The 27,895-nt window shown below is 37.8% G+C and overlaps 1 protein-coding gene across 1 annotated transcript in view; it reads left to right on the top strand.

The window, feature by feature from the left end:
* The window catches only part of ADGB (androglobin), a 123,257-nt gene that overhangs the window by 46,444 nt on the left and 48,918 nt on the right, over positions 1-27,895 (top strand). The window contains exons 12-20 of the mRNA XM_014531369.1: positions 2,608-2,698; positions 8,420-8,549; positions 10,727-10,760; positions 11,561-11,741; positions 12,503-12,566; positions 16,119-16,221; positions 18,467-18,608; positions 20,393-20,507; positions 22,348-22,515. Coding sequence (XP_014386855.1) covers positions 2,608-2,698; positions 8,420-8,549; positions 10,727-10,760; positions 11,561-11,741; positions 12,503-12,566; positions 16,119-16,221; positions 18,467-18,608; positions 20,393-20,507; positions 22,348-22,515 — 1,028 coding nt within the window. The remainder of the gene's footprint in view (positions 1-2,607; positions 2,699-8,419; positions 8,550-10,726; positions 10,761-11,560; positions 11,742-12,502; positions 12,567-16,118; positions 16,222-18,466; positions 18,609-20,392; positions 20,508-22,347; positions 22,516-27,895) is intronic.

Consider the following 27,895-nt stretch of genomic DNA (forward strand, 5'->3'; position numbering starts at 1 on the left):
ATTAAATTTTATATCTTTAAAGGATTAATTCTTCATAAAAGATAGGGCAATTTGGTCTATGGGTAAACTGACCAGCTATATCAAGGCCATTATGATTATTATTGTGATAGAAAAGTGGTTTGTAGTAAATAATACAGAAACTTGGGTAGCATAGGTTAAACTACTACAGTGAATTTCTAATATGGAAATCACACTAGGTTACCCTGTAGGACATAACCTTTGAAATAACTGGTTTCTATTTATAACTTCTATAGGAATCAAACTTTTGTCCTGGATACCCTCCTGTGTTAACCTTATCATATAGCCACTTAAGTAGTGGCATTTGTCCTCAGAAATAGATTCACACTGGCTGAGAGTGGGGCAGGGGAACCGTTCCCACCCTGTTGTTATTCTCCCAGCTCATTGCTAAATTCCTCACAACCCATGCCAAATTTTTCACTTCTTCAATATTTTTCTTTACAAGTCTTTTTCCATGCGCATTAACTGAATGAGAGAGAGAGATGAAGATGGCAAGAGAAGAAATGAAATAGTAATTGAAAAGTCAATTTTAAAGTAGAAGCACAAACATAAGGAGATGGAATTAAAACAAAAAAAGCACTAATAATTTAAAAATTATGACCTACCAGAATAACTCATAATTAATGTTTCAGCGAACAGAGCCTTTCCATAGTGACTTTAGCAATTGTGGTTTTTTATGAAGGATGATAAAAAACTGGAGTGCTATGTTATATGTGTTATGTGTTATTATTAGACAAACTTAAGTTACATTTAATAATAACAACAGCTTTTGTCATTTTTTTTGGTGTTCATTTTCTTGCTTTTGCGTTTTCTCCCTTTGTCTTTTCTAAGACCTCATCATTATCTAGTGCATTCACCCTCCACAGTACTTCACGTCCCAGAGGTTAGTACATTAGGGGCTATGTTCACAGGCCTGTCACCTGAAGGAACAAGAAAGTCAAAGCCACAATGAACATACCAAGTGCCAGTTTACAGAAGGCATCCCTGTGAAGCTTGTCGATATGCTTCAAGCCTTTGATCCCATGTACCATGGTTTGTACCTCTACTGGTGGTGATGCTTGATGTCGCTCACGGTGCCAATTCAAGCATCACCGATCCTTCATTGCAGGTGACAGGATCCTTCATTGCACACCTCGATCACAGTGTAATACAAACATCTCAGTGGTACTCAGGGTCCTAAATCTGCAATAGCCACATGTATTGGAGTATATACCTATTCCTCACCTCTTACTTCCAACCATAGTTTCCACATTTTAAAAATATAAATAGCAACTGTTAGCCATGTCATTTTCTTCACATTTGCTTTCTGCCTACATTCATACAGACAGTACAGCTGGTAGCAAAGACTTCTCTAGCACAAATGTTTTATTCTTGCCAAGAAAGAACAAAGAATAAAGAAATGTCTGGTTTGGGTGGAGAGGAGAAATGGTCAATTTGTTCTTTATTTAAGCCTATCTGCCTCTCTACCTCCTGCTTGATTGTTAGTCATCTCTTTACATTTCTTTTGTTTCTGCACTGGGCTATTGGTGCCAAAAAGTGCCATCGGACACTGGAAAGGAAAGAAACTCTTTTATCTTTAAACACAATATTTTTGTTAAATGCACAGAGACACATTTAAAATCACTGTTCATCCAGATCATCAAGGAATTGCTAAATGAGAGGAAAATATTAAACATATAGATATTTTCTATTTCACTACTGATTGTTGTGTAATTCTATGTGAGTGACTGCTTTTGTAAGCTGGTCAAGAAAGTTAAGGAATCGTGGGATTCCATAGTCACAGTGTCCCACCTCGAGGCTTACACATAATTGTCTTTCTCCTCTCAATTGGGTTTAATGTTTAGGGTGAAAACTAACAGGAAATAGAGAGAGAGCATTTCAGAGGCTACCCCAGAGCAAGCACAGAAAAGTCATGTGTACGTGTCAAAGCTTCAGTTTCTCTCCAATGGGCATCCCTTTGCTGTTCTAGTAGCTTCTGTTAAAATAACCTTCCTTCATGTTTAATTTCAGCGTTCACCAGGCCAGTGCATAGTCTGTGCCCCGTGTCCACTGAGAATTCCTTCGAGGTTAGCTTTACATTCCTAGGAATATCCACATGTCCTTTCTCGACCTACTGCTTCCTTTGCTGCTCATGACCTTTACTTTGTTACATTTCTGTTCTTCCACTACTACTTCCCTGACTTAGTCCACGTTTCCTTTTCATGTCCTAAGCGATTGCACAGGGGTTAACCAAGAGAACACCTTTTTTTTTTTTTTTAGTAAAAGACTTTTATAGAAAGCCACTCCTGTACTTGAAATAGCAAATGCCAAGTAATAACTCGAAAAGCCATTGCTAATGTTCTCCATTGAGACTCCATTGTTTCACGCTGCAAACCTGAAAAGCAACTGAGGAGTAAGCTAAAGAAATCTCATATTGGCATGACTGATAAGCTTCTTACCTTTTTTTTTTAAGAAAAACAACCTTATGTATCCTAGGACATTCCTATTTAACTCGATTGAAATTTGATGGGTAAATAGTAATGTAATTAGTATTACATGTAATCTTAGAAGATGGAGAAAAAGAACATCACACTGCCTTTTTCTCTTCAGAAATAAAACAAAAGAAGCCTGAACAGTTTCTTGAAATATCAAGTCCATTCTTGAATTTTAGAATGACTCCCTTTACAATTCCAAAAGAAACGTAAGTATGTTACATTCCTTTTTTTTAAAATTTAAGAATAAATTTTACTTATTTTTTTTTCAAAGCCATTTATTTACTTATTTTTATTTATTTATTTCACATTTTATTTTTTACTTTTATTGGGGTGACATTACTCAACATGAACATATAGGTTTCATGTGTGGATTACTAATTTACAAAATCTGTACGTAGGACCATGTGCCCACCACCCAAAGTCAAATCTCCTGTCACCTCATATTAAGATCCCTTTCTTCCCCCACCCCCTCCCTCTTGCAACCACCACACTGCTGTTTGTGTTCATAAGTTTCAGTTTTATATTCCACATATGAGTTAAATCATATAGTTCTTAGCTTTTTCTGTTTGACTTATTTCACTTTGCATAATGTTCTCAAGGTCCATCCATGTTGTACATGATGCTATTTCACCCTTTCTTATGGCCATGTAGTACTACATTGTGTATATATACCACATCTTCTTTATCCAGTCCTCTATCGTAGGGCACTTTGGCTGTTTCCAACTCTTGGCCACCAAGAATAATGTTGCAATGAACATAGGGGTGCATATATCCTTGTATATAAATGATTTTGAGTTTTGGGGGTATATACCCAGGAGTGGGATTGTTGGGTCATATGGTAGCTATATTTTTAATTTTTTGAGGAATCACCAGACTGCTTTCCATAGTGGCTGTACCAGTCTACATTCCCACCAGCAGTGAATGAGGGTTCCCTTTTCTCTACAACCTCTCCAACACTTGTTGCTTGTCTTGCTGATAATGGCCACTCGAACTGGTGTAAGGTGGTATCTCATTGTATTTTAATTAGCATTTACCTGATTGCCAGTGAGGTTGAACATCTTTTCATGTACCTCTTGGCTGTTTGTATGTCTTCTTGGGAGAAATGAAGTATGTTACATTCTTTCCCACAAATGCATCTTGCTCTCGAAAAAGTATTTTGTGGTTTGTGTGGTTAAAAATAACACTAAATGGGAGCATTTTGAAAAATATTAATTTAATGAAAAGGTGAAATATATGTATAAAATATAGTAGAGGATAGTTCTTGGATCTTGTACAGCTTGTGATTTCACTAATCTACTTAATTAATAAACATGTCTTTTTCACTTTTTATGTGTGAGTGTTATGGGCTGAATGTTTAAGCCCTGCTAAAATTCAGATGCTGAAGCACTAACCCTAGTGTGGCTGTTTTTGGAGATAGGGCCTCTAAGGAAGTAAGTGTGGTTAAATGAGATCATAAGATTAGTGCCCTCATAAGGAGACAGAGTTCTCTCTCTCTCTCTCTCTCTCTCTCTCTCTCTCTCTCCATCCACTGAGGAATGGTTATGGGAGGGCACAGCTAGAAGGTAGCTGTCTGCCATCCAGGAAGGGTGTCCTCACTAGAAACTGACCATGTCGTCACTCTGACCTCAGACTGACAACCTCCAGGACTGTGAGAAAATAAATTATTGTCTAAGCAACCCAGCAAACATAGAAAACTACAACAAGGCACTATATTTCACTTGAAAAGAGAAAGATAGCACACTGTCTTGCCCCACAGAGATGCCAACTCCTGGGGAAGCTGTATGGATAAGGAAATAATTGTAATAAAGTATAATTGTCATAACAAAGGTATGTCCCAAGTGCTATGGTTGCCCCTCCACGAACCTATTTTGCAGAAAGAATTAGAACCCCAAATGAAGAAGCCCTGATGTCAATGACTGTGCAGGCGGTGGAAGAACTTGCCACCGGCCTGTGATACAGGTGGCTCTCTTTGTAAATGTCATGGCTCCTCATCTCCCTGTTGGAAGTACAGTATGTGAGGGCCTGCCTGGCTTCTCTCCCTGGATCACCCTCAGATAACCTAATTCAGAGCTGCACTTCAAAGCTGCAATGGAGGCTTTACCTGAGGCCAAAAGTTCCAGTCAATTGCTGAGGAGGTGATTGGAGAGATAGCTCACCTGCCCTCTCCATCATTTCCTGCCCCGTTGCCCATGTCTTCCCCTGGCCTCTGCTGCCTCCAATTTAAAATTCACCAGAGAGGCTCCAGGGTAACCTCACAGACTTCGGATGCCCTCCCCTTTGTCCTAATGGGATTTGGGGTTCTCTGCTTTGCTGGGTTTTGCCATCAACATGTTCTTATCTGTCTCTAAGGCAGTGGTTCTCAACCTTGGCTGCACATTAGAATCGCCTATGAATCTTTTTAAAATCCTGATTTCTGGGCCTCATCCTTCGGAAATTCTGTTTCTTTGTTACTAATGTTGTGGCCTCACCCCATAACAAAGAAACAGAATTTCCGGAGGATGAGGCCCAGAAGTCAGGATTTTAAAAAGATTCCCAGGTGATTCTAATGTGCAGCTAAAGTTGAGAACCACTGCTCTAAGGGATGTGTTACTGTTCTAATTATGGCACCTCTACTTTGCCAGTTCTGTATGATTTTGCTTTTATTTCTTCTGAGATCCCAGTGGGGTTGTAGGTGGGAGGAGTGCAATACATTTATGTTCAGTTTGGTGTCTTGAACTGGATGTGATTCCCTGCTTCTCCCGCCCCCTCATTTGCATTTCACCTGCCATGGCTGTTCTCTCCTCTCTGCTCCTTACCCATCGGATCCAGAATTCACTTTACCTTAATTATTCTCTAGTTCCTATTCTTTAGAATCAACCAAACAAAAGCAAAACAAACAAGAAAAATACCCCAAAATTTGTGCATCCAGCAGACTTTTTTTAATGGTACATGGAAAGTAAGGATAGGTTGAGGAAAATATTATATTTTGGTCCCATTTGAGTAACCCAGTTAATTAAAAGAGAGGATTAGATACTCCAGCTTTTAAATAGTTCAGCCATTCTACTATTGGGAAATCCCATCGGCCACCGTTCTCCACAGTCTCCAAGCATCTCGCCATGTTGCATAGTCTTGTCCATCTTCTCCTCAGGCTGGTCCCTCTCCATCTCTTCAGCTCTCGTTCAGAGAGCAGGCTAGCCCTCCGTTTTGGTTTTGTGCTGCCTCCTCACAGATGGTGTTCTCAAACCACTGCTTACCTCACCCTTCCCTTACTCCTTGATCTAGCAAGTAGTGTGTTCTGCCAAGATGTTTCCTAAATGAATACAGTTCTTCCCCCAAAAGGATTAACCTGTGAAGCTATTAAAGTAATATGCCTCAGTTTTTCACTGTCTTTCTATGTATCAGATCTTTATATATTTAACAATTATATACCTATTAGATTTCTAGACAGGTAAAGAGAATATTGTATAAATTATTTTCCATTTCTGTTAAACTTTTCAGTTACAAAAGCCAATGTGGCTTCTTTTTCTACTAATTCTACCAATGAATTAGACTTCCTGCCATTTTGGGGACAGAAATAATCCTAACTAATAGTATAATATAAACGACACAAATGCTATCCTCATTGTTGTCATTAATTTGATAAAAAAAAAAACTTGTGTTATGTCAACTATTTGTTTATGTTATGAACATATTATACAATGTCTTTTCTATCATTGTTGTCATTAATTTGATAAAAAAACTCGTGTTATGTCAACTACTTGTTTATGTTATGAACATATTATACAATGTCTTTTCTTCCTAAGTAGAGCATACTCTAAGGTTTCCTTATCTAAATGAATCATACTGAGCATTGTTGCTCTGCTGTTTTTCTTATGTCGGAGGGACTTTCAAGAAACTACTTAACCCAACACTCAATGGCCCCAGACGACCAGCCTTTTCTGGAATGTGTTTGTTTGGTTGGTTTAGTTGTAGTTTTAGTTTTGCTTTCACAGTTCCGATTATTGTTTTATCAATGCTCAATATTGTCTGCTTCTAGTAACTTTGCTTCCTCCAAATTTGGCCCTAAATTTTTAGGTGCAATGAGAAACATCACCAAATTTTTTAAATTGATTAATGGCTTAAATATAATTAGAATGGGGACCTTAAGAATGCATATTAGTCAGATATTTTGTAGATTGTAAGAACCAAGGCTGAAAACCACCGAGACAAATTTTCTCACGGTTCAGAATGCCACTCCGACTTCTGAAATCTCTCTGTCAACAGGGACCACAAACAGGTTTGTTTTATAACCAGAATTCCTCAATCTACTTTCTTACTTGATTTTCCTATGCCTCCGTTCAGCTTTATGACCTGATTAAGGTATATTAACTTCTATAACTCAAGTCCAGGTGACTAACACTTGATTTAATTCAACTAATCTGTTCACCACTTGAAACTGTTACGAATTTGCTAGCGTATTTGCTTTAGCTGTCAGACCCAAACACGAAGATAACGTGAATGGCATTTTATCCCATGAGAATGTAATGTCCCTTCTCCCGCTTTGCTGTAGAATCTCAGTTCTCAGGGCAACATAAAAGCAAGTCTTTTTCCCCCAAGCCCTTGAAAGTGACTGCTACCACTATTGCTATTCATTGGAACAGTCCCTGTGTAGCAACAAGCCAGACTCACCCACTCTTGGCACTGGCCTTGTTTGTCAGAATGGAAGCCTCATAAATATGCGTGTGCTGCCCTCTAGTGGCAGCTTCAGGGAAATCAGAGACGTGTGGCTTCAGGGGGATTAAGTTTTATTGAACATTGGCAAGGAAAAAAAATCAAAACGTTTAGGAAGTCTGTATACATGAATTTAATTTTATCTTTGAACACACCTAAAAACATATATGTATACATATATACTAAAACAAATGTCTTTTTATTGAGCTTATAAATTTCTCACTATGCAATGATGATTTGGAGTCATATTTGCAATTAGGTACTTGAAAGGAAATACTATAAACTTGGGTAGTTACTATGGATGTTTCAGTTATTAGCTTGAGTGCTCATCACTCATAATTAAATCTGACTCTGAGCTCTATTTCCCTCATACATAACTCTGATGCTTAGGTAAATCAATTCTAAATGTGGTCAAATTCCTATGTTCTGTTCATCGACATTCAAACTTGATAGCTGTTGTTTTAAAATAAATAGTGTTTCAGAAAATTTTTGCACAAGTGCATTAACTGATAGAGGATATTTCTTTGGTCTTATAGAAAGAAGTTTAATGTTGTTGACAGGAAAGAAATATGATTGGTTGTAAAAGAATGACAATGATGAAATGAACAAAATCATAACATTCTGTTGTTGACAAACTTCAGTTAGTTAATATATAATGAAACATTATTCAACAATCATAAATAAGGAAATCTTGCCATTTGCAACAACATGGGTGGACCTTGAGGGTATTGTGCTAAGTGAAATAAGTCACAGAGAAAGACAAATACCATATGAGCTGACTTATATATGAAGTCTAAAAACAAAGAAACAAACAACAACAACAAAAAGAAAAGAAAACCCAAAAAATAAATTCATAAGTACAGAGAACTTAGTGCAGAGGTTGGTTAGATTGGTGGGTGGGCAAAATGGGTGAAGGGGGTCAAAAGGTACGAAATTGCAGTTATAAAATAAATGTCATGGAGGCAAAATGTATAACATGGTGAATGTAGTTAATAACACTGTGTGTATATTTGAAAGTTACTAAGAGAGTAGTAACTTAAGAAAAAAATTGTAAGTATGTGTGGCTATGGAAGTTAACTAGATTTGTGGCGATCATTTTACAATATATACAAATTTCAAATTATAACTGAAACTAATATTATCTTATATGCCAATTATATTGCAATAAAAACTGCAGTTGTTGATCAGTAACTTTAAAGAAGAGATACGATAACAAGTTTGTTTTTGCTTTCCATTAGTCATTTCGTACAATCTTTTATTAAGAAAGGGATGCCTCCAGCATTTGGTTTATCTTCCCTTCCTGAAAATGACGAGACCACAACCAGTACCCAGTCAGATGTAAGTCAAGTGACAGGAACTACATCTCCGGTAACTATGTTACTCTTACTATTGACCCAGTTCTTAATTATAATAGATGTTTCTTCCGTTGTAAAATATATTCTACATAAAAAAGATGTGTAACATGCATCTGAACAGAATAAAGAGTACTATTACAAGAAGCTTCTTATGTATCCATCACCTATATTAGCAAAATGAATATTCATCGCTTACAAAAAGTCCCCTATGTGTCTCCCTTCTGAGTTGTATTTGCCATTCAGAGTTTGGCATTAATTAACTCCATACACTTCTAATTTTCCAATTATCTGAACATTTATAAGCCATGTGTATCTTAGTTTAATTGTTACATAATTGTGCTTAAATGGACTCTTGCATTCATTCTCCTGGGCCTTCATTCACTGAACCTCATTAATAAGATGCATTTATTTTGCTACATGGTCACTGTTCACTCATTTCACTGGTCAAAGACAATTAATGTATAACTTTCACAGTGGTACCGACCATATCTATTGCTTGCTGTTTATTACTGTGCAAGCAGTGGTACCAGGGCAAATCTTTTTTAAAAAAATATATTTTTTATTGATATTTAACAGAGAGGAAGGGAGAGGGATAGAGAGTTAGAAACATCAATGAGAGGAACATCGATCAGCCGCCTCCTGCACACCCCCTACTGGGGATGAGCCCGCAACCAAGGTACATGCCCTTGACTGGAATCGAACCTGGGACCTTCCAGTCTGCAGGCTGATTCTCTATCCACTGAGCCAAACTGGTTAGGGCCAGGGCTATTCTTGAATGTCCCTGTACACATGCGCAAAAGTTTTTTTAGTTCCAGAGGTGGTAAACTTTTATATGTCATGGCTCCCTTTGTCAATTTTCTAAAATTTTAACACACAATGAAAGCAAATCATCTCTTTCTGTGTATTAGCTGAGTATTTTTGATAGGAAACAGGGGAAGGCACTATAGCCTTCTTTCCTCAATTGTCTTGTGACACACTTTATTGTACATATGCACTTAAGGAATTTATGACATTAAAGAGCTACCCATTGGAAGCAACTTTATGACATTGATAGACCTTGTCAACTGGCAGCTTTAATTCAGGATAATTGGGGATGAATGAGCTTCATTTGAAGGTGGGATTAGTTCCAAATGTCAGATTTCCCTGGACTCTGGTCAGTTTATCCAGTTGAGGGTCCTCTAATCTCTCTTCTGGGGGGCAATGGGGTCACAGGGATTGGCATGCACTTATCCATTAATGTTATTGAAGCCAAGCAGCACAGAATTACTGACTATCAAGTTTGAGTATGTGAACTTCCTCTCTACATTGTAGACTCTGCTGCTTCCCATGGTATCTGTGAACCCAGATCTGAAGGTTTCTCATGTAATTCTTCACGTGTAGCAATTCCCAGGGTCTTGTTCAGGCAGAAGCAGGATAGATGTTAAATGGATTAGAGAGAAATGAAGATTTATCTATTCTTTATATAGATATTCAACCCCTTTCTGAGTTTTCAGCCCATATCTCTTTTCTCTATTTCTCAGACACCTGCTAATTATTTCTGGTGTCCTGAGGCTCCGTTGGACTTCTTTCTCACTAGCACTTAGTTATTCAGTTATCTCTATTATATTATCACCTCCATCCACTTCACATTATCCAAAATATTGTTGACATTACCCATCATCAGTATGTACAAATTTATACCATTTTAGCTTCCATACTTATTTTAATTGTGTTTGAGAGAAAATAAGTTGTAAATGTGAATTCAACTTAATTTCCCTGTTAAAATTTTGAGGAATCATTTCTATAATTTGAAACCAGTTTTTTTTATGATCTGTCCACTAATTGCCTATCATAACCTCATTATATTCAATCTGTGTTAATAACAGGTGCCTCATACTAAGATATATATCTACTTGGGGATATTATTGTTTTAATTTAACTTTTATTATAAAATTGAATCATGGAATGCCCTCAGATATTCTTATTTTAATGTCAAATTTAAATCCTCAAGAAATTATTTAATTAAATTGACCTCTTGAATTTTAAGGTTAAAAAAATTCTCTGTTTTACTGTATGCTTTAGTATTTTCAGAAATCTATTCTAATGTTTAAAAGACTATATTAACTTTTAAAAACTGTGATGCTTTAGAACTATAATGTTTTGTTATATTTATAGATGGTTTCTTAAGCAATGTGTTTTTTTAATTCACAGGGCAATGTTTACTCACAAGTTATACACGGAAAAGGTAAGTGAATCTTCTCACGACTTTGCCTCTTGACAGCTTTGAGCTCTCCTCCTGACTCTCAGAAGCCTCTCTCCAGGGTCTCTTCTTATGTAATGAGGCTAATCTGCTCTGGGCTGGAAAAATCAGATAATCTCACTTGTTTAATTCAAGCTTAAAGTCAAAATAAAAGACAATCTGATTAGTCCCATAAGTAAAGATCATGTGTTTTAATGCACACATGATGTGATCAAAGCACTAAAATATATTAGTTCTTGAGCAAAGAAGACTTGGACAAACCCCAAATCCCCAAAAGTGTTAGGTAGCAAATTTAGGTTCAAGAAATCTATAGGAATTTTGTGGATTTACCAAATGAGCATGAAATAAGATCATGGAATCACCGACTGTAGGAGCAATTAAGTCACTTACTGAAATACATTGATTCTAATAAATCTTTCAAGTTTTCATTTCTCCTTCTGTTATCCAAGCTATCCCCTCTTATATGAATATGTAAGTACATAAGCTAGCTAATTTCTGTTATAACTTTATAATCTCTAATGAATGTGTGCACAAATTTACAAAGTGAATTAGAAATTTCTAAAGACTCTACTATGCATATGTTATTAATAAATTATGTTGAGTTATGAAAATATGTATCTGTATGGACCTCCACAAATCTGAGGCCTGCATGTAAATGGTTATCTCAGTAAATGTTTTCTCAAAAGTAGACTTTGAACTGCCCTCTATAATTCTCCATGTCTTGATAACTTAATACTTAACAACATAGGTGGGTTTGACCTGTGGTTGTCTTCTGCCATGCACAGATGAACTGATAGACCTTGCATTGAATGACTCATCCCATCCAGTTGACGGATTGAGTTTGGAAAGAGATCTGGTCAGCCTGACAACAACACTGGATAAATCACAGGACGAAGTTACAGATATGAATACTAGTGTTACTAAAGAAATATGGTTAGATTTTGAAGACTTCTATGCATGCTTTCAGTAAGTATATTTTTCATGTGCATTTAACATAGTGGATATGTAAGGTACTAATTTTTAGCTATTATTTAAAAGAGTTAAGTCAATATTAGTCTGGTGTTGGTATAATATTAAAAAAAAAACTGTTAGGAGGATAACTGGCTGAGCTGATTGTCCACATAGAACAGTAAGAGGCAAGCCAATTTTTAGGCCAGTTTTAGTTTATCCTCAAAGACTTATTTAATTAAAATAAAAACAGTTTATTCACTGAGGCCACTTTTGTCTCTTTCAGGCAATTTAATACAGTAGTTATTTTTTCCTAGATTTATTCAGGTATAATTGACAAATAAAGTTTTAAGGTATTTAAAGTGTACATGCTTTTGAATTGATATACAAATACATCATGAAAAATCCCCCCCATCGAGTTAATTAATATATTCATCGCCTCACATATTTACCTTTTTAAAATGAGAACACTTAAATTCTACTCTCTTAGTAAATTTCAATTATACAAGCCAGTGTTATCCACTATAGTCACCATGCTATATGAGATCTTCAAACTTTTTTTATCTTAGAACTGAAAGTTTGTACCATTTTCTCAACCTCTCCCTATTTTCCCCACCTCTCTATTCCTGACAACCACTTTTCTTGTCTCTGTGTCATTATTTTTTAACTTTCATCTGTCTTTACTTTGTTCTGCCTATAATTAAATCTAAGAAATTTAACTTGTAATAGTAATTCGTTGAATATAATGACAATAACCTGTTATAAATAATGTTTTTCAGAAATCTATATATTTTCCACAAACCAAGTTCATATTGCTTTAACTTTCAAAAGTCAGAATTCAAGGTAAATAGTATGATCTCTTCTTCTCTTTCCCTTCTTATACTTAAATCTTTGATAGAATCATGCTGGTAAAAAATACCTTCAAATTTAGCAAACATTTCTAAATTTGTGACATAAGTATATTTTAAAATCAATTATTAGGGTTTTCTGCTAATTTCTTATCTAGATAACAAGCAAAATTCTGCTACCTCTTATCCCAGCGGTTCTCAACCTTCCTAATGCCGCGACCCTTTAATACAGTTTCTCATGTTGTGGTGACCCCCAATTTCATTGTTACAAATTGAACATAATTAAAGCATAGTGATTAATCACAAAACAATATGTAATTATATATGTGTTTTCCAATGGTCTTAGGCGACCCTTGTGAAAGGGTCGTTCAACCCCCAAAGGGGTCGCGACCCACAGGTTGAGAACCTCTGTCTTATCCCCAAGTGTAATCCATCTGGTTATGTTGTAATGGCTCATTATTATATCAATTCACATGAAGAAAATTTTGATCTGTGAGTATATGAAAGAGAAGCACAAATAAATTCACTATATTTGATTTCAATTGTTTACTGAAACACGTGCAGTTCCTAAAACATAGCACACTTTTCACTAGCATTTATGTTATTTTTGCCCATGTTCTTCCCTCTGCTGGGAGTTCATCCTCCTTTATTCATATTGCTTTCATCTAACTCATGCCTATAAATCCTTCATAACAGCATGGATGTCCTTGACCCTGTCTGACCTCCTTCCCTGGCCATAAAATCTGGATCAAGTTCCCTGACTCCACAGACACTGTAGAACCTATTCTCACCAAGACACAGACCTCTCTCCATTCTAACTGCCTGACTACTTCTCGGTGTCCCTTCACCTTCTCACCCAACTAATATCAGCATCTTTAGGAGAAGAGCGCTGCCCCTTTGTGTACTATTGCAATACCCATCCTGGCATGAGGTTTACACTCCATAAAACATTGTTGAGTGAATGAATGAACGAATTTCACCTTGAGGGGAATTTTTTGGAAAACTCTGAAACACCTTCTGGGAAACTAAATTGTTCTGAAATTGGCATGTTGCTTGCCCCACACCTCCGGGAGAAGTAGGCAGTATTGGGGGGAGTCGGGAGTCTTGGCAATGACTTTTCCTGTTGCACTTGGACTGGATGACAACACAGGCAGAGAAAAGCTTTTGAGCATTCCTCAGGAGGGGCTCTGTAGCCAGCTGCCCGATCTGAAAGTAAGACTCAAATCTGTAGTAATGACTGGGGATGGGGTAGGCAAAACTTATAATTGCAAATAACTGAACCCAGAGTATGCCGTGAGAGTACTATACAGTTTAGTTAACTTAGCAATATATCCACGTTCAAACTATTGGTAAAAATAAAATGATAGTCATTTATAGGCGCTTACTCTGTTGCCATCCCTAAACTGGGCTCTTCATTGCATTAGCTCCTATAGCAAAGCCTGTGAAAGGACTATTGTGATCATTTTTCAGGTTGGGAAACTAAGGCAGATCAAGGTTGAGTAAATTGCCCAAGATCACCAAACTAGTAAGTGGCACAAGCATCCTGAGAACTGTGTTGATGCCTGCACAGTTCTCGCAGGTGGGCCTTTAGGAGGAGCAGATGAGTGGCTCTGGGGCATCACTGTCTGGTTTTGAATCTGCGTCCCACTTGGGGAGGGACTCTGAGCAAGTTGCTTAACTTCTCTTTGCCTTAGTTTTTTTCTCTGTAAAATGGCAGTAATAACAGACCTGCACCATAAAGTTGGAGGGTAAGCGATAATGTATGTAAAATACTTAGAAGAATGCCTGCCAGTAAGTGAAAATAAATGGCTGCCGTTATTAATTACTAATGGCAGTTTGCATATGAGTGTTTATTATATACATAACCATTCTAATATATTTATAGGTATATGTGTTTGAAAAATGGCCAACTGTTCTTTATGCTGATCCTATTTTTAAGAAGTGATGGTAAATATATATTGTTTTAATTTTAAAGTCCCAGCTTGGTAAAATAAAATGATGATATCTCTATATGATTCTCTTCATTACCCTGATTTTCTTTTTTAACATCAATGGTGTGAGAAAATGATAACTTTTTCTTAGCATTTTTGGAACGCAAACTTAAAGACATTGAGTATGGCCTTTAAGGCAGGCCTGGTTGTAGCCTGAGGCCAGGATTCCTGATTTTAATGGCCACAGCACCATGACAAAGTGAGCTGGGGGCGTGGAGCCTGAGGCCTCTCCTGGGGCACCTTCCTTAGATGTTCCCTTGGTGCTCAGTGTTGGGATGAGGCAGGGGCTCTCAAAGTTGCCTTGTGTGGCACCAGGGCAGTCTTTTCACATGGTCTCCAAAGCCATCCCACCCGAAAATTCTCAGACCCTTAAAAATGACAGCAAATGAACTCTACTTAGAAAATTCACTCAGGCATGCACACAGGGCTGGCCAACCCAGGGTCCTTCATACATTTAGATAGTGAATATTTGAAGCAACTGTTTCTATCCCAATATGCCATAGCTAAACAGAAACAAGGGAAATAAAGTGTCAAACGCTAAGTATTGCAAAATACTGGGGAAGCAATCATTGAACCATTGTTACACTCTATGAAGCATTCCTAGCAATCTTGTCATATTTGATTAAATAGCAAGGTTTCATTTTCACAGTAATACTAGAGATTTTTCTGCCATATTTTAACTGGTTATTTAAATATTGTGGTAAAATAATATGAAAAGTGTTTAAAGTATAGCTACAGTTAAATTAATTTAACATATTTACCATATACCATATGTCAAAGTTATGTTGAAGCACTGAGAATCTGAAATGTAATAATAGCACAATAGTCAAGATTACTAGTCTTGGGGTCAGGTAGACAGAAAGACTGACTTTTGAATCTCAGTATTGCTACTTGCAAGCTCTGTGACCTTTGGAAAATTACTTACCCTTTCTGTGTTTCAGTTTTCTCATCCATAGTTATGGCTATTAGTACCATATAGGATGGATCGAGATCATGCATATGTCAGTCTTATGTGGCTGTCCCTTAAGGGAATTTTCGGTTTAGCTCAGTACTTTCTTCCATCTCCAAAACAAAAATGCAGGCTGGTGCCTTAGCATGTAGTGGATATATTTCTGAAGATCTTGTAGAAAGAAGGAAGAGAGGGTTTATATGACATTACACTCTGTAAACTACCTTAATACGTCCCCATTACACACTTCCATTCTCTGCCAAAGTTACTCTGTGGCCTCTCTGCCTATCAGGGACCCGTTCTCTGAACATTGCTCAGCCTGGGTCCAGTCTCCTCTCTATTTCTGGGACAAGCACACCCTTTTCATCACTCATGGAGATGAGCTTTGACACTGATGTGGGACCAATCCCACACAGGCACTATAGAACCTGCCAACATTCACTCCGTATGATTTTCTTCATCTCACGAAACCTGTAAAGAACTTATTGTGGTGTATGGAACACAGTAAGTTCTCTATAAATGTTACATGTTGTATTATTATGAGAAGTGGGGAATATAGCACTTATAGGTGAATATTAAGTTCAATGTTTGGTCTGATTTCTTGCAGTTCTCAGACGAGCGTGTGTCCTACTATCTCTTTGTGGATAGTCTAAAACCTATTGAACTACTCATTTGCTTTTCTGTGTTGGTACGCTGGGGAGAATCTGGAGGTAAGAGAGCTCTGAGGAAATTACAGACTTAAAGCCCAGCACACTTTCATTCAGTCCAGGGGAAATACAATAATAATATTTTAAGGCCCTGTATGAAGGAACTTATTTCCTCTTCAGACCCTCTTCAGACGATTATAGGAGATGGTGTGTATATCTCCTGTCATCGTCTTGCTCCCCAAACATCAAGGGTTGTGCTCAATTTTACCACCCACACCTCTTCCTGCTGTCATCTGTTCACCACCTGGCACACCTAGACACCCTGTCCTTCAATTCTTTCAAAATCTATATTGAAGAACATGAACTGTTTTTCCTTTAATTTGACAATTCTAAAGATCTTTTTTTCTCATCCACCTACTTTCATGATTATACTTTAGAACTCATTGTACCAATAACTGCATCATCTCCATCATCTCAATTTCAAGCTCTATTACAAACCCCCTCCCCCCATCCTCCCACCCCTGATTCTCCAGTTCACTCTCTTGGGAACTCTCACTCCTACAATTGTTTGACTTCACTGGGACTACCATCCATTGACTCTACCACTTTTCTCTTTCCTTTACTCTCCTCATGTCTTTATTTCTCTCATTACCAGTATATTTTCCATGCTCCACCATTATAATTGTATTCTCACATGTACCTCAACCCTCTCATCTGACGTTCCTGGAGAAATCACAATATTGGGTGAACTCAACAGTGGAACTCTGCACCAATCCTGTGGTTACATCAGAGCAGCTGAATGTGACTGAAGAAAAAAAAAAATAACCATATCAGCTAGCTTCACTTTAAATCGAGGACCACAGATCTCAAAAAGGCCTTGGGGCACCGATGACATTTCTCAAGTGTGTTTATTCTCCTACTCTCGTTTTTCTGGATGTCTATCTTAGACCTTCAAATCTCTCCCTTCAGATGTTCTCTACCCACTCTCATCCTTACTTATTTTCAACTGATGATGTTTTTACTGAAGAGATAGAAAAAAATTCAGAAATGGTCTGCCTCATCCTCCCATAATGGACTCTCCTCAACTTTAGTCGGCCTCCCTCCTCTTCTAAGAGATGGACTGTTCTTGCTTCTCACTAAGACCAGCCCTTTGCACACACACACAATTTGCACAAAATATTAATTATTTGGCTTGTTTTCTTAAAACATTTATCTCTAACTAAAATTAACAGTACAATACATATTTTTGAGTGCTTCATATTGAAAGTCCTACCAACGTCGAGGGCAGAGACTATGCCTTTGCACTGAGATATAACCAATGTTTTCAATGGTATCAAGAATATAGCAGGTGAGCAATAAATACTTGTTTAATAAACTTTTCAAACTTTAGTGGTGTAGGCTTAGTAGTTCTACCTAAACAAGAGCTCCTAAGCCAAACCATGTCCTCAAACATTTAAATTCTATGTGTATAGAGGTGCTTTGGGTCATGTTGGGACCCTTATATACTCAGCTTGAGTATTATCTGAAAATAAGGTAAAAAGATAAGTCCCAGAGGTGACTATAGTTAAAAATACTGTATGGTGTATTTTAAAGTAATAAGACAGTAAATCTTAAAAGTCCCCATCACAAAAAAAAAATGATGTGTGGTGATGGATGGTAACTGAACTTACTGTGATAATCATTTCATGATATAGCATATATCAAATCATTATGCTGTTCACCTTAAAATAGTGCAATGTTATATATCAATTTTATCTCAATCCTTTTTTTAAAAATTTAAAATGTATTTTGCCCTCAGCTACAGATGAAAAATAGTATTTTTATGAATTTTAAGAGCAAACACATAATATTAACATTAAATATATGTTAATTATTTGCTATTTATACACCCAGTCAAAGCTAAGAATCAAAAGTTAAACCTTTGATAAACAATAGACTATTTTGACCTTGCTTTGCCACCCTCTTAGGAAAATCTTGACATCTTTTTTTTTTTAAGTACATCTAGAGGTATATTCTAATTACTGCCATAGATAGTAAAAGTGATGGTGCACTCCAATAAATGTCCTTGCCTGCTCTGTTCCTCACGTTCCCATCCCTGGTTTCCTCACCTGAGGAGATGCTTATGAGGAAGGAAGATCTGGATTCCACTTGAATATTATTTCCAATAAATATTTACCCAGAGTAATTTCTAATGTTTTATGAAAATATTAGAACATCTCTATTTCCTGATGTTATTATGATTAATGTTGTGAAATGATGGCCAGCTATACTCTAACAATAAAATTTCAATATTTTTCACTTTTTCTAGCTCTTACAAAAGACAGCCCCCAGGTAGAGCCTGGACTACTTATAGTTGAAACATTTTTTTGGAAATCTGTGAAGCCACGTGACGTCATTCTGAAGATTTATACTTATAACACCAAGGCATCTATGGTTCGCCTGCCTATTGGGTATGGAATGACTTTAATTTTCTCAGCATAGGAATTTTTAAAGTCTTGTAAGCTGTTAATTATTTAGTAATTAAACAATAAAGACTCTCAGATATTGCTCCCTAATGTGATTTGATAAAGAACAAGTGCCGGGAGCCAATTCCAGCATGTCAGCAAGGGCTGAATCATCTGGAGTGGCAAGGGCATGTCCCCAAACCTGAAAAGGGATGATTGCTTGGCTGCCAGACAGCTCAGGGCATCTGAATCTACATGTTATTGCCTCCTACTGGCCAAACACCTGAACAGCCATAGGCAAATTCTTCCAATCTGACAATGGACTCTGTAAATGAAACCTGACCCTTTGATGTGTGTATCTCTGCTCGCCTCAGGACAATTTGTGTTAATACAAAGCATGGGGTCCTGAGACAAGGAGATCTTAGTTTCTTTAGCTAGGCTCCTCTGACCCCCAAAATGCCTTTCAAAATTATTCTTCGTCTCTGGACTCTTTATTAAGTTACACACAGCCCTTCTCCAGATTTCTGAATCCTTCTAGATGCTGGAACAAGAACCCCGGCAAACAAGTCTATCATTATGGTTCTTGAGAACAAATAAATTGAAAAAATGTTGTACGAAAAAACCTCTTCTGGAAGATTCATAATTGTCAGACTAGTAATTTCTTTAGTAAAACATATGGATTAAATTTATTTAACCCAGAATTTCCTAAAATTCATTTATTGAAAAATCCTTTTAGTTTTCTTGTAAATCTCATTCTATTTCTTAGCAAGAACCATGGTTTTATTAAAAAGATTGAGAAAGAGAGCATTTCTCCTGCCAAACCATAGTTTTATCTGCAGTTTATTTTTCATTTTACTTGTAGTTTTATTTTTCATTAAGATAAAGTTGACTAATCGCATCACATTTTCCATTTTAAAGAAAACAGGAATAATCAAAGAGTGTTTTTGATTTTGGTAAATAAAATCCAAAATATTACCTCATATTTTAGATGAATTAAATATTTTTCCTGGATTTCCCAAGATCAATCATGTTAATTCTATGTGATCAATGACAAGCTATGGCTGTGGTACAAAAAAAAAAAAAGCAGAAGCAACAAAATCATCTGCTAAAGTAATCTATGGCAAGCATACAATATTTCTTAAAATATAATGAATTTTAAAACTTCAATAATTCTTAAATCTGCCTTAAAAACTCTGGCATGGAGAGATTCTCTAAGAAATCTTTCTCTTTCTGAGTGCTCATTCATCGAGACAACTAAGGTCAGGGAACTAATAAAGAATCTTCTTATATTCACGTTTTCCTCCACTGGGCTTCAACTATCAGCATGTGTGTTTTGAACATGCTCTAATTGCTCAATAACTGAGAGAAACGAATCACCTGCTCTCAATGACCCTGCAACCTGGTAGGAGAGACATAAACCACATTCATGAAAGTATGTATTTGTGAGAAAGTGACTATGAAATCTACAGAGTCTTACACCGTGAATTATTGTTGTTCAGGAAGCATGGAGAGGTGTCTTTCCCAATGTGACTGCAGTGTGTGAGAGGTACCACCACAGTGTGTACATCTGTCACTTAGTGTAACTATTTCGTCTGACAGTGAAATGTAGATTCTATGATATCTGATGGCTCTTTACAGTGAAAATTCAAAGGGCTTTATTCCATCTGTGTTAAAGAAGTCATTGCTTACTAATGTTTAACTTTGAGCACAAACTGTCATCAAGAAACACACAGAGGCAAGAATTCCAACAAAAGAAGCCCTTGGTCCTCAGCATTCTCCATTCTCTCTAGGAGGCATTTGCTGCTCCTCACTGCGTACTCGCCCATCGGGCACTCCTTACACATCTGCAGCATGGTGAATTTTGTCATCGGGGATGAGGATGTGGTGCTGCCCAACTTTGAGCTGGTAAATAATTTTAGCAACTGTGACGTGTGTGTGTGTGTGTGTGTGTGTGTGTGTGTGTGTGTGTCTTATTTTCAAAGAATTTGCACTAAACCATGTTCTTATTTTATATTTGACTTACCCATTTTTAACCCTTTAAAACTAGTATGAGTATATTCTGCAAGAAATTCCTGAATATGACATGTACAATAAACACTCTAAACTCTCTAGGGATGCAAATAAAATAATTATAGCTTTTCTCTAAAAACTACCTTCACCTCTGCTCTGTTGAATCCTCTTTCACATCTGTAAACATTTCACGTAGATTCCATAGTATTAGTGGTCTTTCGGGAGGTAGAAGGATCAGTACAGTCCTTTTTAATACAGTTTAAAATTTGATATTATACCTCTCCCTTGGCTTGAGGAACCTGCAGTGTGTGTCCCTGGGATTCAGGAGGAGAGGATCATGGAAGGTTCTGTCCCTCTCCTTCATATCCCCTTCCTCCTCCTCATGGCCTCTCCTTGGTTTCTGAAAGAAGAGAGGAGGTAAATGGATTCAGCACCTCCCCCGAGGGCCTGTCTCAGTTTTAGACAGTGGTCCCCTCTTTAGATATGTAGGTATGTACATTTGGGGGGCAGATTTGCATAGGGCCTTCCCACTACAAAAGTCAGCTTTATCCCTTCCCCCAATCCATCTCCTACATAGCACAGTTTCATAGTAACAAGATGGGATTTTCTCAGCCAGAGAGTAAGCTCTTGGTCAGGGTAGCATCCAGATGGCTTAAAATCAACTCCCTTCTGCTGTATTTCCGTGGCCCAGTCAAGCTGAGGTTATGCATTCTTGCCTCTCTGGACAGTGGTTGTGCAGGCTGCCCCGTGGTTGCCTCCAATCTTTGCTGCACCATCTCTCACCAGCCTCTCCCTCCTGCTCAATGGGCACAAGGGAAGAACAGCAAGCCCACGTTATTAATAGAGGTCCCTCATTACCTTCATTATGTTTACCCTGCTTATTTTAAATTCTTGTTTGGTCTTTTCTCTCTCTAAAAAAATAACTGCTTTAGATAGCATGGATTTTCTGCTTCGTTTCTTTCGTTGGTGGCTTAACTTCCTAGGTGCTTAGTTATTTTGGTCTGTGAACCTCTATTTCCCTGGGGTTATCAACTCCTCCATCTTATAAAATTATTGGGGCTCAAGGCCAGGCCCCAGTGTTCTTTGATTCTAATGAAAAAGCAAAAGGGGACAGACTTTTATTGTTTCTTCCTAGTTGGTAGCAGGAAGGAGCCAGCATCCCATGCTAGTTCGCCCTCTTCTTTTTTTAAAAAAATATATTTTTTATTGATTTTAGAGAGAGAAAGAGAGAGGCAGAGAGAGGTAGAAACATAGATGAGAGAGAATCATTGATCAGCTGCTTCCTGCATATCTCCTGGTTCATGGGCCAATGCTCAACCACTGAGCCACACTGGCTGGGCAACCATCTGGTTTTCTTGATCTTTATTGCTCTCTCCTGGACCTTTCCCTGCCCGTCTGTCCTCAGACCCCATGCTGTTTTTTGTCAGACTAGTCCCTAGATATTCTTCAGAACTAAGTCTGGATATTAATACTGTGGAGAAGCTCCCCACAACTCCGACATCAGGTACGCAGTCTTCCTATGTGTTCCCACTGCAGCAGGAACCACTTCCTTGTTTGAAATCTCTGAGACAACACCACCCAGCGAACGGCTGTGGTGAAATAACTTCTCCATAAGTAACTATTGAATCAGCCATGTAATAGAGATTTAACATATTCACAGAAATTAAATTGTTGTTAACCTAACTCCACTTGACTACATGAAAGTGAGGCTGGCTGCGATGCCTTGTCTTCACAGGAGAGCTTCCGATTTACAGAGCAGGCTCTCACGATTTTGAAGGCTGTTGGAAATGTGGTTGCTAATTTCAAAGACAAGGGCAAACTCTCTGCAGCTCTGAAGGACCTACAGACAGCCCACTACCCTGTGCCCCTCCACAACAAAGAGCAAACTGCACAGCACTTCAGGGTAAGCACGTTCACCACATGATCTTCTTAGGAGGAGACTTTCTCATAGAAAGTGACTCCCAAATCAGAGCCTGAGAAATACTGTGGATGAAGGCAATTTGGGGGGAAGCAGAAATGATGGAATAGGCAGAATGAGATGATAAAGAATGTGGTGTTCTGACTGACTTATTGCCAGAGGGAAGTGGGCTGGAGAAGAAGGTCCTACTATATGGTAACAGAAGATTTGACTTTGGGTGGTGGGCACATGGTACAATATACAGATGTTGTAACATAGAAACTCACACCTGAAACCTATATGTTCATGTTGACAAATGTCACCTCAATAAATTTAATAAATCAGGGGGGAAAAAAGAATGTGATATTGGTTGCTGTGGGCGCTGTGGCTGAATTGTCCAGGGGATGCAGATGAGTTAGGATATTCTTCAGAAGGATCCCACTAAAGCAGGGGTCCTCAAACTATGGCCCGCGGGCCACATGCAAATACAAATATTGTATTTGTTCCCGTTTTGTTTTTTTACTTCAAAATAAGATATGTGCAGTGTGCATAGGAATTTGTTCATAGTTTTTTTTAAACTGTAGTCCAGCCCTCCAACGGTCTGAGGGACAGTGAACTGGCCCCCTGTTTAAAAAGTTTGAGGACCCCTGCACTACAGGATGGGAGATGGTGACACACCCACCAACTCTTTCAACTCTTTTTCCACTGACAGATGGTTACTCCTAGGGGTGACATAACTTCCCCACAGTTAAAACTTCCCCGGGGGTGGGGGTGGGGGGACTGCGTAGTATTCTGGCTTCACAGAAAGCATCGAGGGAGTGAAACAGAAAGACTCAGAGGTACCCGCTAGGTTTGGGTTTTTCAATCCAGACATGATTGAAATGTTGGGCCAGATGATTTCTGTTGTGGGGCATGGTTGGCCTACACCCTCGAGATGCCAGTAGCATCCTATTTTGACAACTAAAAATGGCTTCAGACATTGTGAGATGTCCCCTGGGCAGTAGCATTGCCATATCTAGCAAATAAAAATACATGGCACCTGGTTAATGTTATTTCTTTTTTTTTTACTAAAGACATTTTTAGATAATTTAGGTTTACAGCACAATTGACAAGTTACAGAGATTTCTCATACTCTCCCTGCCCCCCCCCAATCCCCCAAAACACACACACAGGTACAACCTCCCCCATTAGCAACATCCCCACCACAGTGGGACATTTGTTACATCCATCAACCTACATTCACACATCATTATCTCTCAAAGTCCTTAGCATACATTAGGGGTCATTCTTGGTGGTGTACATCCTATGGATTTAGACACATGTATAATGACATGTATCCATCATTATGATAGCAAACAGAGTATTTTCACTGACCTAAAAATCCTGTGTTTTACCTACCCATTCTTCCCTCACCCCAGCTCCTGGCAACCACTGCGCTTTTCATTCTCTCCATGGTTTTTCCTTTTCCATAATGTCTTATACTATAGCTGGAATCATACATTATGATTTCAAATCGGCTCCTTCCACTTAGTAATATACTTTTAAGATTCCTCCATGTCTTTTCATTGCTTGATAGCTCTTCTTTTTAGTGCCGAATAATATTCCATTGTCTCGATGTGCCACAGTTTATCCATTCACCTGCTGAAGGACATCTTGGCTGCTTTCAAGCTTTGACAATTATGAATAGAGTGGCTATACACATCCATGTATTAGGTGTGTGTGTATGAACATAAGTTTTTAACTACTTTGGGTAAATACTAGCCTGCATGACTGCTAGCTCATAATAAAAGAATGTTTAGCGGCTTTTTCATTCCCACCAGCAATGAAAGTAAGCTTCTGTGGCTCCATATCCTCAGCAGCCTTAGGAGTTGTTTCTGTCCCACGTCCTGGCTTTTTCAGTGTGTAGTGCTATCTGGTTGTTGTTCTAATTTTCATTTCCCTGATGACATACGATGTGGACCATCTTCATATGCTTAATACCACCTGCATGTCTTCTTGGGTGAGTTGTATGTTCAGCTCATTGGCCCATTTTTAATCAGGTTGTTTGTTTTCTTATTGTTGAGTTGTAAGAGTTCTTTGTATAATCTGGATAATAGTACTTTATTATATGTGTCTTTTGCAGATATTTTCTCCCTTTCTATGGCTTGTCTTCTTATTCTCTTAACATTTTCTTTCACAAAGAAGGAGTTTTTCATTTTATGCAGTCTAGCTTATCAATTCTTTTTTTCATGAATCATGCCTTTAGTGTTCATCTAAAAGGTCATTTCCATATCCATACTCACTGTTTTCTCCTAGGTTATCTTTTAGGGGTTGTATAGCTTTGTATTTTATATTTTCGTCATTAGTAGATTTTGAGTTAATTTTTGAGAAGTATGTCAGGCCTATGTTCTCAAGTTATTTCAGCAAGTTAAATTTTAATTTTTATATTAACAAAAAACATGTGCAATAAATAGGACATATACTAAAATTATTTATACAAAAAATTATTTTATGTATTATTCCAATTTAACTGGGTATTGGGTTTTGTTGGGGAAAGGTAATTAAAAACAAAATCTCCTAACTCATAAAACCTCTCTATGAAAATAGAAGGGAAAGAAGATAATTTTGTCATTGAGTGAGTATTAAACCAGGATAAAATGCACATCACATCAATCTGTGAAACAGATTACCAAGACAGTAAGAAATCTCACCCTCTTGCATGGCCAAGCACATATAGCCCATTACAGACATGTTCTAAAGATAGATGGTCACTAGTAAAAGAACTTGATAGCACCATCCGTCACACAGAGTGAATACTAAATGCACTCGGTATTGGGGCTGCTTGACTGAGTTTACTAATTGACTCTATTCAAAAGAAAAATAAAGTTCTCTAGTATTTATAACAAAAGTAGTTTTTTACAACTTAGATACTAGAAATAGTGGTGTCATCTCCCAGAAGATTACTTTTCAAAAAGATAATTCCAAGGTCCTTGAAAAATATATTTCTGTATCTTAAAGCTGGCAAGGGCTTATTTAGCTTTTAAAAAGAATTGCATGCATTGTAAAGAGAGAGAAAGAACTTACAATGATAAATTTTCTAAGAAAAGGGAAGACAGGATCCTCTTCCCTTATTTTTCATAAGGAGAATTAAGTGTCTCTTTATTTATTTATTTATTTATTTATTTATTTATTTATTTATTTATTTATTTATTTATTTATTTATTTATTTATTTATTTATTTATTTATTTATTTATTTATTTATTTATTTATTTATTTATTTATTTATTTATTATATTTCTTTATTGATTTCAGAGAGGAAGGGAGAGGGAGGGAGAGAGAGAGAGACATCAATGATGAGAGAGAATCATTGATCAGCTGCCTCCTGCACGCCCCCTACTGGGGATCGAGCCCACATCCCAGGCATGTGCCCTTGGTCAGAATCGAACCTAGGACCCTTCAGTCCGTAGCCAGTGCTCTATCCACTGAGCAAACCAGCTAGGGCAGTGTCTCATTTTTTAGCTGTATTTTCCTTTGCAGCGTCCTATTGTTTTTATTTGGAAATCTTACCTGGGATACAAATCACTCCCAATTGAAAACCATTTACCTGGGACATGAATAATATACAAGAAATATCTGCCGTGATCCACCTCTTGAACCAGTATGATTGGGCCTTCTTTAGGTGAATTCTGTCATCCACTCTTAAAATGGTGGCTCAAGGTGGTAGTCACAAGCTCTAAAATTATTAAATCATTATCTGGCAAGGCAACAATAGAGCCCAGTGCTGGCCCCAGGCCATGATTGGTCTTCAACACCTCTCTCCTCTCCTTCCCATCCCATTCTAGATCTCCCCTTTCTTCCAGCCAGTGTTTCATCTGATCTAGTTGGTTGCCTGATGGGTGACTGAGACCACCCATCTGATAGATACAATATCTTGACTGCCCTATTCTTATCAGGCTGTGAATGCTACAATTAATCATTTTTTGTAGAAGCACCAAGAAGTATCTGAGCAAATGCAGACATAATTCTTCCTGTCCCCATTTTTGTGGCAGAAACCCTATTCTTCCCCAACTCTGTTATATTAGTTCTGTTTTTCCTGCTTGTCCACCAGGATGAAGAACTCAGTCTTTTCCTCAGCATGACTCATATGTCATAGTTAAGATTTATTGTAAATTATGTTGTGTTGCCTGGTGGGGTCTTTCCCTGCTACCCAACTCCAGGGATCAGATCCTCCATTCCAGCAAACTCCCTGTTGTGGGGACAGAAAACACTAATTATGGCAAATGAGTGACATGATGGTGAGAGAGACAGTCCTACTTCTCATTTTTAAATCCTAGGTCTGTTTTAGCTACTATATATAGAGCACTACATATTGGCCTATGGTTCTGTACATGCATCCTGCATCCTGGAAGGTACTGCTTCAGTTATGCAGGGTGTCACCTCCAGGCATTTATTTTTTAGCTGAGCCTTTTATATGCCATTCCAATCTACCTAAAATTTTATCAATTCTATCTATGATATATGTTAGGACCAATGGGTTCCAAACATTTCCCGGTAGTTAAATCTGTATAATGTGACCCTTGGTCCAAGAGATGTTAGGCTGGATCCCATGTTTGTAAATCAAATTTTCTTTGACAGTTTAGATAGTGTTGGCAGAGGTACTGAGCACAGGAAAAGCAAACTCATATCTGAGTTAAGTATCAATTCTAGAAGGGCTTGCTGCCTCTCCTTGATAGAAGTTCACTGAAACAACTTGTCACCAAGTGGCTGACTGGGCTCCTCAGTGGACAGCACCATATCAAAGGATCAGTCAGTTTCTGCTGCCGACAGGTTAGACAGCTCAGCCTGGATGGAAGAGGGCCCACTCTCTAGCATGCATGTGTCTTAATCATGAATTTAGAGTACTGGCCACTTTCTGCCCACAGACAGAGGTGGAAGAGGGCCCATGCTGTTGGGCCCATTCATACTCACTATCCCTGCTACCAAAGGGGCCTTTGTGCATGCATCATTTACACAGTAGGGAGCTATTGTGGTAATGAAATCTCTTCATCTTATATTTTGAAAATTACACATCTATATGACATTTTTCAGAGAGCCAAGTTCCATAAATCAATAGATTCCAAGGTATTCTCAACAAATCAGGTGCATTGTGTTATAAGCATCCCATGGATAAGCACTCGCCCACCAGTAAATCACATTTGTGTGTGTGCTGGGAGGTCTTTCATTAGCATGTTTATGACAAAAATTGGACCAGGTGATCTTTCTGTCTTTCCTGGCCTGCCTAAACCTCCAGCAGACCGCTCTCTTGCTTTGGATCTCCCGCAAAGCTGATGGTTCTTTGAATCATTCAGTACGTTCTTTAGAATAATATTCCCCAAAGCACAATATTCTACCACCACAATCCAGAGA

The sequence above is a fragment of the Myotis brandtii genome, unplaced genomic scaffold (assembly GCF_000412655.1).
Source record: "Myotis brandtii unplaced genomic scaffold, ASM41265v1 scaffold8, whole genome shotgun sequence".
NCBI lineage: Eukaryota > Metazoa > Chordata > Mammalia > Chiroptera > Vespertilionidae > Myotis > Myotis brandtii.